The following is a 16,757-nucleotide window of genomic DNA, read 5'->3' as shown; positions in this document are numbered from 1 at the left end:
CAAAGCTCTTTAAGGATAATTTGTGATCGAAAGATCAAAACACAAGCCTTATAAGTGATTTATCAACAAAAAATGGTAATAAAGCGTTGTTTATTCTGAGGAATCGCGCCCACTCTTTTGTGGCCGAGAACTGGGCCTGCTGGCCGATAACTGAGCCCACGAACGAAGCCTCCATTTTCTTTATTACTCGGGAGAAAACAGCGCTGAGCAGTCGATACGTCTACATGTGTAAACTGAATGCTGAAGCTAGTTGTCCGTGAAATTTTAAGTCCTTACGGCTATTCCAAGGTAAGAAATACAAGTTTACGTTTTTTGTGGCCGAGAACTGGGCCCCATACTCTCCACACTACCCCGGAAAAATTGAAAACGCAACAATCACCGGCGACAGAAATCATATGATTATCGTGACGTCAGTGTTTTCGAAAAGCTCCGTTTTCAAAACGATTTCCGTCCACACTAAAACGCAAAGCCGCGTTTTCGTGTTTTCGCCTTTCGTCTTCTCTAAAATGCCCGAAAAACTCTGATGAAAACGGAGCCTTTCAAAAACGGTTTTAAAAGTGAAGCCTTTCGAAATCGCATCGTTTTGAAAGCGTTCCAGGTGAAAACGGAGGCTTTTCAAAAGGGTGACGGAACACGTGTCATACAGTGTCGCTACCATCAGCGTTTTCTGGCGTTTTAGAAAACGCATCAAAAAGTGTGCGTTTTCGACTGAAAATGCATTAGCGCACAAAAACGAAACAAAAATGGCAGTGTAGGCGAAAATATTTTGTTTCGTTTTGGTTGAGAGAAGAATGGATGATTTTATAAATGCATTAGCATGGCGGGGTTCTTGGTATGAAAAAATTGTTGGAAATAATTTTGCTGTCGTGTATATCGCCCAGAAAAATATATAAGCGTAATCAGTCAACAACAGACCATTTTACAGTTGTCTGCTCAGTGACCTGGCCTTTGAATGGCAGCGAGGCTAGGTGACCTTGCTTTGATACAGACCTCTCTGCTTGTGCATAAGAACAACCTGTTTTACACAACAAAAGCAGTGAGGTCTGTATCAAAACAAGGTCACCTGCAGCCTCGCTGCCATTCAAAGGCCAGGTCACTGAGCAGACAACTGTAAAATAGTCTATTGTATACATAAAAAACTAACTGAAGATGCTATTCCTTCCCAGGAGACGGAAATAACAGACTAAAGGATACGTTGCTTTGTAACAATATTTAATATATTATAAATCCACAAAAGAATAGACCAAGTTGTTTAATATTTGCAATTACTAGTAGTATAAATATAAATATTCGTATATATTACCCTATAAGAACTATAAAAAACTATCAGAAAATATTTGATCAAAAATCACTTCTAACAAATTTCTCTGAATCACCTTCCCATGCAATAACAACCCATAGCTATTTTGTAATTTGATAAAAAGTTTATTGATTTGATAAGAACCAAGCGGAATAATGGTAATAAAAACGAAATTTCAATAAATGATCTTTGTATCTGAATAATCGTTAATCTCTGGTCTATTTCTCTTAATACACTGGAACGTCAATTGTGCTCTCGTAATCAAAACTACATCCCTCTCTGAGCTGGGAAAAAGGGGGAAGGGGAGGGTGGATGATGGGATGATGCGTCGACCGACATTTTATCGTAACTGCATGAATGCTTAATACTGTGTAGGAAACTTTCTTGAAAGCGCCGCATATCTGGTTCAATCACAAATTCAGATTGCTGATTCAAGAGTTAAGGTCACTCTATTAAAGGCCATGCCATTCTGTGCCATACAAAGCTGGAAGGTGTAGATGAAAATTGAAAAATCAAAACTTTAAGCAATAACTGACAAATTTATATGTAAACCTCACCACCCTTGCTGACAGCTTATATTTATACCTCAAAAATCTCTAGCAACCGATCTTAAAATCTCATAATACTACAAAACGCTGCTCCCGAAAACAAAGATCACCACTGAAAATATGGGATTAGTGGTCTATAAATGCTCAGAAAGCATGTTCTCTCTTGATATATAGCTGACATTTAATCGATATTCTGTCATTGTTTAAATATGCGGTATTAAATTAATAAGACAGGCAAGAGTCCTCAAGAATAGCCTCAATATGACAGCCATCTATAGCTAGCAGCAATTTTTTTTCCACTTCGACTCCAAAACATACGAGCCATTTAATTTACACTAGCAAGATGTCCTTAAATGGTACGTACGTCCCTTAGGTAAACCAAGAAAGAAAACGTCCGGGCTCAACCATTCCTTCCGTAAAGACTTGGAGACGAAGAGCTAGAGTTTCATGGTATATACGGACTGTCAGCAGGAACCGGGGAGGAGGCACGTGAAATTGCAATCAACTGATGAACATCCGTGATAAACAAAACGGCATTGGATAAAGATCACGGCGCACGCCCGAAACGGCTTTTTTCAATGAGAACAACGTACCAGTAGATAATTAATTAACTTTAAACTAACTAAATTAATTACAATATGTGTGGTTGTTAATTGGTGGAGCTCACTGAAGAGCGATCATCTTCTCTTCCCACAAGTCTCTTGAGTCGTTCCAGATGATGATACGCTCTGTGAAGGGAAGATGACACCAGCATAAGAGCTGAGTTGTTTAACAAACACAAAGCATGATACAATTGGCTTGGCCTCATGGTGAGCCAGTCAGTGCAAAACGCAGACTGCGGGTAGCAGACTGTAGAATGGGGGTAAAATGCAGACTGACCAGGGGTAAAATGCAGGAGATAACCTAGTCCCCATTTCTTTAAAGCCATTTTCTGCAAAACCTGATAAAGCATACACCTTAACAAAAAGGGTGAGAGCTTCATAGAATTGGTTTAAAACAAAAGATCTTTTAAAGGATGTTAATATAGAACCTTGGCACACCTTTGTAAAGAGACCTCTCCACGGAAAATGTCGGCGTCTCGCTCACTTTGGTCATCTGAAACAGAAACGTAACTCAGCAAACTGAAAAACATTAACGAAATTGATTAAATGGCCTGGGAAGAACTCGATTCGAATGTATTTCAACCTTAGTAAAATCCATTATACACAATGTAGGTATCATAGGCTGCGAGTTAAATTATTGTTTTATTTTAGCCATCAACAGCTGCGAGTGAAACATTAGTGCCTTGCGACAGAAGTAGCTTCTTTAAAATAGTTGCTTGAATGAATTTAAGGTGGCTCAAAGGTGGCTTTTTAATATTATCAAATTTTAATAAGCATGATAAGACGAAACTTTTGGCAAAGTTTCCAAAAAATCTGTACATGGGGTTCAGAGCCACCTTAAATTCTTGAAACTTTAAGTTGGCTCTGAACCCTATGTACAGATTTTTTAAAAAACTTTGCCAAAAGTTGCGTCTTATTATGCTTATTAAAATTTGATAATAATAAAAAAAATTTCACCGTGCCGTTTTTGAATTATAAGCCCCAAAAGCTGCAATTAAGGGTGTTTTAGCAGGTCATACTGATGCTATGGTAACCTATTGTGTCACGAAAATGATAACAACGCGTTCACTAATGATTGGGCAGTTTTTTAATACCATGATTGTAGCATCAAGTGATAAAGAGTAGTTATAAACGACCCATGACAATCTAAGTGCTAGAAACTGTTTGGAGCGACCTTGAGTAATACATACCTGACGTTATAGAATCTTTTGCATCTCTGGACTTGAAATCCACATCAGAGGAAGCCTTGCAAGAGAAAATGGTCATTTTATTCACCAATCATAGTCTGAATTTCCGTTATCAAATGTGTCGTGTTTTGCCGTTACCTTATAGATGTGGAAATCACCGTTATCTAGCGTTTCGTAAATTAGCGTTATCTTATTCTTAATATCCGTTATTTAGATTTTCGCGAGTTAGCGTTACCAAATCCTAAATATACGTTGGCTAGTGTTCCGTGATTTAGCGTTACCTTACCCTAAATTTCCGTTATCTAGCGTTTCTTTATCCTAAATATGTGTTATTTAGCTTTTCGTGAGTTAGCGTTACCAAATCCTAAATAAACGTTGTCCAGCGTTTCGTGATTTAGCGTTACTTTATCCAAAATATACGTTGTCTAGTGTTTCGTAATTTAGCGTTACCTTATCTTAAATTTCCGTTATTTAGCGTTTCGTGATTTAGCGTTACCTTATCCTAAATATACGTTGTTTAGTGTTTCGTGATTTGGTGTTACCTTATAGTAGTCTGAATCACCGTTATCTAGCGATTCGTGATGCGCCATGTCCTGCATGGTAAACAGCATCTGTTTCAAGGCTTCCACAGGGCCTGGGGCAGCTTCCTTTCCACTGAGTCTCGCTGCAGGAGAGCTGTTATCCGGCTTCTAAACAAATCACCACAACAAACAGGCTCGTCAAAACTGCTTTGCACAAGCTTCCAGTAACTTAGCAATCACTCCTTCAAAGCGCATGTTATGCAAGAAAATTTAGCAAAAAGAGAGCGGATTTCGTGGATCATGAGAATGGGGAACTAAAGAAGTTTCGGGCAAAACATCACGTATAGAGGGCGAACAAACGAGTCTAAGCTCACCACTGGTTTTTTATCATCACTATCAACACTCAGACAGTCTTCAAGGAATGATGATATGATGCCAGACTTTGGACTTGTAAAGCGCCTTCTAATGAAGCTTTCTGGTGCCTTTGTGTCTTCATCTCTGTACAGAAATTAACAGAAATACAAAATACATGTTGTCCACGTGCTTTGAAATCTGGACAGTGGACTTTCATGCGCTTACATGCATCCTGTTTCCAGCGAAGCATCAGGGAAAAAGTTGACACAAATTGCCCTTATGCTAGAGCTATATCACACACTGTACATAGATGGATGCCTGCAGCGCATTTACATGTACGCGAAGTAAATGCAGCACCTCGCTTAACTTCCCGTTAACAACGTTATACGAACGTTTCCCTCGCCCGTTCCGGTTGTGATCGGTAAACAAGTGGCGACTACATTCGCAGCCTCTATCTACATTTGACCTGCATTAGAAAATTTCACTTGAACGAAACGAAAACCTAAATCAAGAAGAAAACAACTATTGAATTATAAGGGAAACTGGAAAACATCTCTACCTGTTAATACAGAGCCACTAGCAAGTTTTTCAAATATACTTACAACTTCCATAAGTGAAATCTCTGAGGAAGTTCTTCTCGTACTGCTGCATGCGGGTTGGTCGAAGCAAACGCACTTGTCGGCGAAAACTTCTCGTCTTCCTCCTGTACCTCTGTCACTTGCGTCATATGCCGCGGACTCAAGTGACGTGTTTTGATCACACCCATGTCCGTCTCTGTCTCCGGTTCCGACTCGACTAATGTGTCGCTATCTGAGACAGTAGTCAGCGAAGGGCTGACATCAAACAGAGGCATGGGTGGGTGGGTAACAAGCGTTTCAGTGTCCGCCGTGTTCACACTGATGACATCATCGTCAAGACTCCGGCGTGAATGTCTTGGCCTTAAAGCTGAACTGATGGCGATCCTTCTTAAATCAGGAACCGTTTTGCTCCGTCGGTGACTTGTCTTCCGCGCTGCACTCCTGCTGGGACCGGGAGGAGGTTTCCGGTACCGTGCATCAGGAGCTGGCTTTGCAAGCTTCTCCTCTCTTGCTCGGTAACTTGAACTGGCGAACACGGGCTTGGGAGTTGATTTCAAATTCTCCATCGTCCTTGCGTGCATGTTACGCTGGGTCTGGATTCTGGGTTCAGAGAAAGCCACTCTTGAATCGCTACGACGGTCACTGTGGGGCACACTGCTAGAATAAGTTTGCCTGCCCGATGAGCCATGTACCATCGGGGTTTCCCTACCCGTGTAAGCCATGGGTGTTGAATAATATTGGGGTTTAGGATGTACGGACTCGACGGTGCTCTCTTGCGATCTAGAACTCTGAATCATAGTTTTCCAAGGGTACATGGTATTAGGATCTCTATACATCTTTTCCATTTTAATTCCAGTAGGTGATTTGCGCATGACTCTGTCCGTGTCGTCAGACTCCATATCGCTGTCGTCCTTTCGTGGCGGCAAGTCTATCTTTAGTGGAATGCTTACGGGCGACGGAGATTTGACAGGACTGGAACTAGCATACTGTTTTCTACTGACAGTTGGTAATGATTTTCCTTCTTCCCTCTTGACGGGTAGATTTGAATACCGTGTTAGAGTAGGCGGCGAAACGTACATTCGGTTTAACCTTGGTGACACGCTGCGGCGTCCAGCCTCTTCAGTTGTGCCATATCTTTCATTCTGTGGAGGTATGCTGTATCTTGAGGGAAGAGCAGTAAAAGGACTCCCCTCTGGGGACGAATCCCTCAATACATTAGTTCTAGAAGGCGTGCTCTCTTTTCCTTCCAAATATTCGTCCCTTGTGGAAAAACGCAGAGTTTTTGTGGGTGTGAAACTTAGACTTTTAGATCGTCTCGGAGAAACTGATGACTGTTCTCCAGATCTTACCTTGCCTGTGCTTTTACGGAGCTTTTTAGTGGACTCTTTTTTAAGTCGCGCAACCTTCTTGTCCTGGTATAAAGAATTATGGAAATCGCCTCCCATATTTACCGGATTTTGTCCATATACAGACTGCGAAACTAACATATCCGTGTCTGTGCTTGCTCCATCATTCCAGTCAACTCCGTTCATTCTACTTTCCGCCATTTTTACTATTGTTGGGTCCTTGGGTCTTCTTGAAGAGTAACTGCCTCTGGATTGTAAATCGGACACTTTAAGACCTGGCGTGGACCGTGAAGAACGCATGAATGATTTCCTTTTTGTGTCAGTTTCTGATGTGGATGACGTGCTTGAAGAGTACTTCTTATCAGGGCTAAAACAGAATAAAATCACAAAATATATATATTAACAATAGTCGAACAAGGATCGCACGTGTAGAGTTGGCAATCATGGAAAGGTGTACTTAAATTAACCTAGCGTTAGTTAACGAAAGAGGAGCACTGAAGCCTGGTTTTCACTAACGACGCAAGCACAAACGCAAGGGATGACCCAAGTGAAACGAAATTCGGCGCAAACACAAACCCAAGCAAAAGCATCCGAACATTCCGAACTGGTAATTTAACATTGGTTTGAACTAGAGAACTAATTACAACGCAGATCTCAAACAGGGTTTTGATTTAAGGGTCACGTCATAAATAGGGTAAGGGTTTTGGGAAGCGGGCCTCACACCCCCATCCAATTTTTCTGGGAGTACACCCCTCCTCGGGTTGCGTCGCTGGTGAAAACCAGGCTTAAGCGTTGCATTGGCGTTGGTCAAACGCGCTGGGTGCGAACAGTTCTCGCCATTGCTGCCACCAACACTGCTGCTCAACTTTTCAAATTTCAGAATTCCTCCAGTTTCAACTCAACAGTTAGTTTATCGGCTCGAAATTTTGATCGACCACTTCTCAAACTCATTAATTATTCATCAAGTTTAAACAAAGGAAATCATGACCGTGACGGTGTTTGGATATCTGATCTTAATTAGCATAGATTTTTACGATTATATCTCTCCGTTTTCTCCTTAGTTTTAGTTTCGATTGAGAAGATATATCAAACACTCAAGACAGAGTTTGACCACATTTCCAAACACCTCGAAGTGCGTCAAAAATACTCCGCTGCGGGTCGAATTTTCAACTCTCTTCTCGGTGTTTGGAAATGTGGTCAAACACGGTCTTTCGTGTTTGATATATTACTTCTTGTTTTACAACAATTTTAAAATGCCTTGTACAGCTTCGTTTGAACGTTTTAAACCACTACGAGTCCAAGAAAACCCGAACAGACATTGTTCAAGGGTTCTTGGAACCCGCCTCTAGCAACAGTCAGCGGTCATCTCATCTGCACAGGCTCATTCCTGTTTTTCCGCTTCTCCTGCTCAACATGGGATCAACGTGATGTGCTCTTGGCGTTTGGGCGTTTTTTTGGGTGTTGCCCGGCCACCGTACCCTCCCGTTAGTCAGTTTTATTTCATTTTATTTATTGGTTTCTTTTTATTTCCAATTTTACTATTGTTGTTTTGGATGCTGTCGCCGTTGGGAACGTAGACCAGACTTCAGAGAGTGAGGCGGAAATCGAGCCTACTGTTTGTGTGGTGGGACAGGGACTGTTTTTGGCAGGTCCACATGCAGCTAAACACGTTGACAACTTTAATAGGCTGAATATAAACAGGCCTACGGAACCAGCCTCATCATGTTCACTAACAAAACGAAACCACTACAGATGCAGGAAAAACTCAAGGAAAGGATGTAATTACAGTTGTACAAGCTCTTAGAACTCTATGGATACAAATCAATTCAAGTGCAAATGTAAATTGGGCGGAAGCATAGACTACGACCCAGGTAAGCCAGGGTGGAAGACCAGCATCAGTCTTCATTTGCAGTTGCTGCGGGAAGTACTGCCGTTCCCGCATTTATTCGCACCCCCCTCCCCCAACTCCCTTGCTGCAACAGAACCTCTATTCAGAGCATCACTTCAGTGTCTCTAAGACTGACAGATACCAATTATGTCCCAGGTTAGTTGCAGTGTATATCATGTTTGAATACTGACCTCTCTTTTTTTCTGTGCCGTCCAGTAGTGTCAAGATCTTCCACCCAACTGGGGTACTCTTTGCCAAGTCCAGACACCCAACTGGGGTACTCTGTACTGCCATCAGGTCGAGAACGGTTTTTCATTGGCCCCACTTTTGGTGGGGATCTCAATGATGCCTTACTGGAATAGGATCCTAGTAAAGAAATGCAGGGTAAAATAAAGACGTCAAGAAGAAGCAGTCTGTAACACAGGCACAACAATATTTTCAATCCACAAATTAATATTATTTTAATTAGTCATGATAATCTGTGCAATGTAAAAGGACTTAACTGTTTCTTTACAAAAAAAAAATATATATATAACACTGTTACACAGCATAGAATTGGTAACCTAGACAGTCTATCTATATGTACCTTCCATCATCTTCCATCATATTTGTTTATTTGATTTTATTTACGAAATCATTGTAATTTTCCTCTACACTGAACAATACCTTTTGGGACAGCTAGTTCATGCATTTTTTTTTTCACTTACAAAGCCCATTTGCCTCAAGGATGATATGAGTAATATGTATCTAACAAATTCATGAATTTGATTTGCTGAAATCAATGTTGAAAGTGGTCTAGATTTTCCCATCTAGACTGGCATCTAGACCAGCATCTAGCCTGGTAATGTTTTGCAGTGAAAAAGTTGCAAACTAAAATGCAAAAATATTGACTATTTTCTTTTAACAATATTTATTTATCGAAGTGCCAAAAAGCCTGATGAGAAAAAAAGTAAAGAGGACAAGCAAACTTTGGCAAAATTAAGTTCAGCTCATTGCCGTTCGCAAGTAAAACGTCAGTTCACTACAAACCACAGGGGACCCGAAAACTTTAACAGCAATAGAAATAAATGTACTTTTATTTACCTGTGTTCCTGTGTCTTTTTGAGTAGTTTAGAAGGGATTTGAATGGAGCAAAGGCAGTTTACATTTCCGAATATTATCTCGTCTGCCGCTTTGTAATTATGACGCTCCTCCGATTACGTCTAAAGTTTCGATTTATGTCATTAACTGTTAACTCTCGTCTCACACGGCCATTATGAAACTTGAGAATCTCTCCCCCAAGGAGAGTTAATAGTTCACAACATTAATCGAAACTTGAGACCTAATTGGAGCGTTGTAATTACAAAGCGGCAGACGAAATAATATTCGGAAATGTAAACTACCTTCGCTTCATTCAAATCCCTTCTAAACGACTCAAAAAGACACAGGAACACAGGTAAATAATAGTACATTTATTTTTACTGCTGATATAGTGTTTGGGTTCCCAGTGTACAAACCAGTTACATTGAACAAATTAATTTTTTCTTGTTTGCCATATAATAAACATCTTATTAACCGAGCTTAGTCGGTCTGTATGGGAGAACCTTGACCTTGGTCATTTGTACAGACCTCACTGTGTTCGGTCTGTACTTACGACCTTGGTCAAGATTCTCCCACACAGACCTCCTACTCAGTTAATAAGAGCTAAGTAATATGTAAAATATACATGTATTATTTGACTGTTTACCTGAGGCCAAAGGTCTAGATCCTTTGAAACTGCTCAGTAGAACTTCTGTTTCCACAGTACCAGCATTGCTGTCTAGATCAACCACTGAAGAACTGGGGGAGGGGAGGGTAGAAAGCTCACCATCATTGCCACTGTGTGAGTGACGAACACGCCTGGCTGGGTAAGGATTCATATTTTCTTCATCTGAGGATTAAAAGATGATAAAGAGCATTATTAATAATGATTACAGATATGAACACCTTCAGGAGTACAGTGGACCAGCACTAACTGTGTGTGTTAGGAAATGGCTTCCTTAAAACAAGTGAAGTTAATCTGACATCAGTAATACTAGGACAGAAAGAGCAAAATTTTTTCTTAGTAGTCACATGTAGCTGTATTTCACTCCCATTACTTCTTAAGTGGCAATTGTGAGGTCAGGAACAAGGGCTGTGCCTTTATATCCCAATAAATTGCCATGTGTTACAATGCGACTACTCAAACCAGGCCACTTGGAAAAGAGTTAACCAATCAGAGTGTTACTTGACAACAAGAAATACTGTAGGAATCTTTTTTTCAAATAAACCAATAACATTGAAGAATGTGAACAAAGTGTGAAGCGTTGTGAACCTCTCAGGAAACTTTGCCATTTGTTGACTGGTTACAAGTAGTTTCGATCCTTAACTTTGTACACTTTTCAACAATTTTGGTTTACAATGTAGTTGCAAAATGAGTTTTCAAGCTGAATTTTTCAGGTGATATCTATGTGATAATTTGCCATCAAGGACTGAATTTCTACGACATAGTGTGTATGTAATGCAGGAGTCAATAGTGTTTCTGTTTTCTTGTTAAACAGGCTGTAACTTGTCCTCATGAGAAGCGTAGTACCAGTCCATTGCTCTCAGTTTACATTTTGATTGGTTAGTTTTCTTTTCTTTCTTTTTTTTCGTGGCTCGGTTCGAGTAGTCCCACTGTAATAAAGACAACTCTTAAAGGATGGGAGTGAACTCCATAATTATTTACACATGTATACTGAATAGTTTTATCACAGACTAACTCCCCAAATGGCTTGAATATCAAAGCCAACATCTTTTATCCCTTATTGTGTGTTGACTATTTCAAAGAGTTTGTCATTGAAACGTAAGGAGACTGTTGTTATAATAACTGACTAAAGTAAATACATAAATAAAAAAGTAAAAATTCTAAAAAAAAAAGAATTGAAATACAATAAAACAGTATATTATATACGTGTACAGTACAATGACTGAAGTGTGGTATGTAGAGTGTCTGCTTAGAGAGTGTTTATTGTAATAATGTACATGCAATCATGCCACTGTAGATTGGTTTGAAACATATTACTTTGGAATATTGAAGATATCTGTGGCAAAGCCCACAGTGACTATTGACCCACTATCCTACAGTGTAGCTACAATAATAATGATAATAAGGATCTGCAGTCATAGTATGCCATTGTGGTGCAGGTTAATGATACTAGTGAGAAATGTGTTGGATGGTGTCTAATCAAACAGTAATTTACGCTCTTTCAGTCTATCCCGGGCCATTGTACAGGAGATACTGATTGTAAATCTGTATAACCAAGGCTTAATTACAGTATACATATGCAAGAGAAATAACAGTTTTTGAAGAGTTGAACTTGTAGGACTGGTTAGGTGGTCTGAGCCTGGGCGTATGTGGGGTATTTTTCAAATAATACATCTGAAATTGCTCCCTATTCCTCTTAAGGTGGAGATTTGAAAATACTATAGAGATATCGATGAAAGCTTTCTCAAACAATTTCTCACACTTGCATTGATCATGTTTGTGTTCTCTGTGTTGCCATTTTGTTTTTATAACATGCATGTACCCACATGTAGCAAAGCAATGTTAACTATCAAACGCTGGAAGCGTGCATCAAAATCAAATGATTCAAAAACATGTTTTTATTTAGCTGTGCATAACTGAGTTATGCTTCACTGAAGGACGTTCACACCAATTGTTTCTGCACATCCTTACTGTGCACACAAATTCACCTGCCACATCATGCATTGAGTGCGTGCGCTAAGTACTAAAATGAACAATAAGGCAGATGGCCATTGGATTTAATGATCTTGGACGCTCAGTGACCCCTACTTTTCTTTTCAGAAACAGATTTTATTTACAACTATCTCCACATTGTCCAAAAATGAACAAAAAATCAATGTGAGAAGTTAAAATAATTTTCAAGATTTCTGTCCACAGAACATTGAATCCTGCCATCTTGCAGCTGCAAGGTGCATGAAACTATAATCACTAAAAGCAAATTAGTTCTTTAAGGAACCTCACCAGTTGACTAAATTCACTTAATAGGTCCACTTAAACAATATTTGGCAGAGAACATTTCACTTCAAAGATCTAATTGCAATTTTTTGGGGCTTACAGACGCTGTGGCCTTATTTGCTAACAAAGCCAGATTTTTTTCAGATTTAGGGTGTTCTTTCAGCCATATTCTCTCCAAAACGAAGTTGAAGACCCTCCATTTTTTTCACATTTCTGACATAACTTACTCGTCATCTTACAGTGGCAAAAGTCTCAGAAAAAAAAATCGATATTGGAAAATTTTTGTGCAAACATCCTCAAGGAAGTTTGAAGAGCATTCAAGAAGCTAGAGTTGCTTAAGGTGCACTCTTATGCTTCTTTTATGCTCTCCAAACATCCCATGAGCATCAGAACTTGATGATACATATGCTACCTGTAAAGCATGAATCAATTGTTAATTATGTGATTGTCCTTATTTGGAATGCATCATGGTAATTGTGGCATGCAAATGAAAATATATACATGAAATATACTTCCAGGTACACATGCTAGACTGTGTACTAAACTGTAGACCAAGACCCAACAGAATTAATTCTTCTTTTTTTTCTTTTCCTTCTGGATCTATTAAACATATCATGAATTGAGACAATCTGAGATGTTGCTCCAGACACACACAAACAGTACACTTGATGTGCAGCCTCCACGAAGGTACAGGATATCAGCTGCAAATGTCTAATTCCCAATATTCCCTCATACGGAGGTTTGACCATGTGTATATGTACACATACAACAGCAACTGGGCACGTAGATTTCTCATTGCTTTTGTACAAAGTTTTGTGTACATACTGTTTTGCAAAAATAAGATTTGATTGGTTTTTGAATGAATGACAGCACAATTACAAATACACATTTGAATTTTAACATGCTGCTTCTGCTATACCTATAACATAACTGTAAGGGGAGAACCACCCTCTCTTTTCATCTTTCCTCCTTTAAGTCCCCAGGCATTTACATGTACCAGGTGATCTCAGGGTATAACGATCATTTCCATGCATTAATGTATATCAAATTACTCACGGCACAAAATATTACAACCTAGCAACCAAACTTCCCAGCACGTAAAACAGTGTACATATTACATGCATGTGCTATGATTTTGAGACCTAGGGGTAATAGTGATATTACCTTTAAAAAATTTAATTCATATTTTATCAAACCTACAAGACCACCAGCATACGGTGGTTGCCTTTGAGACAAAGGATGTTTAGGTTTCAATGGCGTCCCTTCTAAATTATTTATACTGGCGTTATATTAATTAAACAAGCCGGGATCGAAGACTTTCGGGCTCTATTCCCAGTTAATTTTCTCATTCTTGTGAAAATCGTGCCATGATTTCGTGACAAGTGCGCCTTTGTGAATGTAAACTCCCATGACGGTTGCAATGTACATGTACTTCTGCTTCGTTTGTTTACTCGAGCGTAAAACGCTAAACTTGTAACCGCACAATTACGAATAAATTTCACTCCCGCCAGCTACCATAATTAAAACAAAACGTTGACTTTGTAAACTCTGGTTTACGTATGCGATGTTTATTTCGATTTTTAAGATAACATGATCATTCCGGGGACTGAGAAATTCGAATTGACATCTAAATCTCGAACTCTACGAATGCAAGTCTGTAGGAATTCCAACTTCAGATTAGCGAGCAGAGGGTTGCCTAGGACGCGTTCATACGCTTCTATATACTCATTCACCGTGAAATTACTTTTAACACAGACTTCACTGATGACTAGTGATCGACATTGTAACATAGTAGCAATACCTTTACGGACAATCAGGGATTTCGCACCTTCATAACCGATGTGAACTGTTAGCGTAAATTAGCTACATGCGATCACAATAACCTGCTCACCTGAACCAGGGAGTTCCAGAGTAGTTCTGTATCCGAAAGGTGCAACTCTACTCGATAACTCCTTCGCATAAGTTACGTTGACCCACTCCAAAAGCTCATCGACTTTTCTAGCAGGCGATTTACTTGGAGGACTTCTTAGCGATCTTTCTAATGAATCCATAAAGTAAAATTTCGGTGCTGGAGAAAGCAAATCGGAAGGACGCCGTCGATAATTCGTGACGCTTCGGCCGCCTTCAAACTGAGCGATGTAAGCCTCTAGAGCTTCTGACGCCGATTTGTAGACTGTGTTATCAAATCTAAGGCGGCTTTTGAAACCCTGGTTTTGTTCATGAATTCCCCTGGTATCGCTCTGTGGAGAAAAATTCATGTGACTTTGAAATCAAATATTCCAAGCTTTTTGAATAACAACCAATTCCGAAGTCGTTACGATTCGAATGATGGCGGCAAAACAAGTCTCACTGCGCATGTACAAAACGCGCGTGGGTGACTACGCGCGTGAGGGACAGCAAGGGAGCCACGCCACGCGGGAGCTTCAAGAACAACCAGTACCGTCGTCTATCTTTATCTGAAGACTCCTTTAATCTAGTCAATTATTAATACTCCTAATGAACCTGTTTTTACAGGCAATATAAAATTTGGGGGTTGAGGTCTGTCTTTACTTTACTCTACCATCTCTGTAGGAACGACCTATCAGAAGAAATGGTATCAAAAGTTTTAATTTATAAGCATTATAAACTTGTGATAGTTAGTCTTTCGGCCTAAAAAGTGAAAATTGAGTTGGAATCGAGGAAAACTGGTATCAAACGTAGATATCTGTCAATAGCATCCCAGCAGAGGCGAGAATAATACCTGTACCTGCATTTATTTGAATAGTGTAATCTGTAAAATACATTCTTGCCTTCTTATTGCCCCCCCCCCTTCCGGGGGGGGGAACTTCCATATAAAAAGGACGGGGCTGCTCGTCGTACCTGATAGGGGTTAAAAAAACGGTTTGGTATTAATTAGGATGTTCAGCCTCAAAAGGTCCACAATGGGAGCGGTACCTTTTAGAGTACTGAGAGGGATAATGCGTTGTTTTAGATTGAATGAGTTGCTAGTAATCGGATACCCGTGTTTGCGCAAATTAAAGAACTCTGGAATCGTCAGGGGGCAAACATTGCTAGTCGCTAGAAGGAAATGTACGGCGAAAAGTTGTTTCGAAGTACAAGAAAACGGGTTCTGAGAGAGATTAACGCTTTTTCGCCGTCGTTTTTATCGCGAATGGATTTGGGCAATGTTGATATGTGGAATATGTAAGTTTTTGTTTGAATAACCGTGAAATATGTGACAAAATCTACCGATAAACTCCGTTGCTTGCGTGAGGTTTATTGTGAAATTTACATTGCGTAATGGTCTGAAAATATTACAAAATTAATTAGGTATAAATCGAGAGGAAATAGCCTAGTAAAGCCTTTTAAGTTGTGTACAGGCTACTTTTGGCTTATTTGAAAGCTCAGTCATACAAATAATACTGGAAATAAGCCCGGTGGCGATCATTGTACTGTCTGGGGTTGATTTAATGACAAATGAGTCCGCACGACTGATGCTGTGTGGCTTCTGTGTTGCTCAAAGCCTTTGTTTTGCTTTTACAAGCACCTATTTCAGTGATTTTCCTTTTCTATAACAGATCAAGGGTGGCTCCTTGAATTTATCTCTGAGTATTTGTATTTAAAAGTGCCATTTGTGCGTGATTACGCTTTCCAAAGTTTGGTATTGACGATTGAGTGAAATTGCCCGACACAAAGGGTAGTAGTTCCTTCTGCAATTGTCGATTTCTGTTTTAAAGCTTCTTTTCTGTCTTTATATTTAACTTCTCGGAGGGTCTTTTCTACCATTTGCTCCGCGTAGCCTCTCGAGATCAGGCGTGTATTGAAATTTTCAGTATTCTCTTCAATGTATTTCACAATAAACCTCACGCAAGCAAAAGGGAGTTTATCGGTAAATTTTATCACATATTTCACGGTTATTCAAACAAAAACTTACATTTTCCATGTATCAACACTGCCAAAATCCATTCGCGATAAAACAACGGCGAAAAAGCGTTGATCTATCCCCAAAACCATATTTTTGGGCGTCGAAACAATTTTTCGCCATACATTTCCTTCTAGCGACTTGCAATGTTTGCCCCCTGACGATCCCAGAGTTTTTTGCGCAAACACGGGTATCCGATTACTGGCAACTCATTCATTGGTACCTCTTAAGGGTGAAAAAATTTCAAGCCACGCCCACAAAATAGGATTTTGGTAACTCTTAGGGGTTCTTTTCAAAATTTCCGACGAGTAGCCCCGTCTTTTTTTATGGGAGTACCCCTTGCGTCCAGGAGTGGATAATTATATTTTAGTTAAAGAAGTACGACTGAGTAGAGTGCGATACAGTACAAATATACAACTCCTTCAATTCCCATATTTTTAGTTCCTGATGTACGTAAACCCTTGCTACAACTGTTTCGCCTGCACCAGCTCCTTTATAATTTTACTTTATGCTC

The 16,757-nt window shown here is 39.7% G+C and overlaps 1 protein-coding gene across 1 annotated transcript; it reads right to left on the bottom strand.

Annotated features, from left to right (window-relative positions):
* Positions 1-1,191: 1,191 nt before the first annotated feature.
* On the bottom strand, positions 1,192-16,523 carry LOC145503017 (uncharacterized). Its single transcript, XM_081482444.1, has 9 exons — positions 14,234-16,523; positions 10,051-10,233; positions 8,516-8,690; positions 5,115-6,803; positions 4,533-4,656; positions 4,180-4,326; positions 3,641-3,695; positions 2,889-2,943; positions 1,192-2,576 (listed from the first exon to the last, which is right to left on the bottom strand). Exons 1-9 carry the CDS (start codon positions 14,598-14,600, stop codon positions 2,498-2,500), a joined length of 2,874 nt encoding a protein of 957 aa, XP_081338570.1. The 5' UTR covers positions 14,601-16,523; the 3' UTR covers positions 1,192-2,497.
* Between the last annotated feature and the right edge of the window lie 234 nt (positions 16,524-16,757).

The sequence above is a fragment of the Orbicella franksi genome, chromosome 1 (assembly GCF_964199315.1).
Source record: "Orbicella franksi chromosome 1, jaOrbFran1.1, whole genome shotgun sequence".
Lineage (NCBI taxonomy): Eukaryota > Metazoa > Cnidaria > Anthozoa > Scleractinia > Merulinidae > Orbicella > Orbicella franksi.
This window is presented reverse-complemented; position numbering and strand designations above follow the sequence as displayed.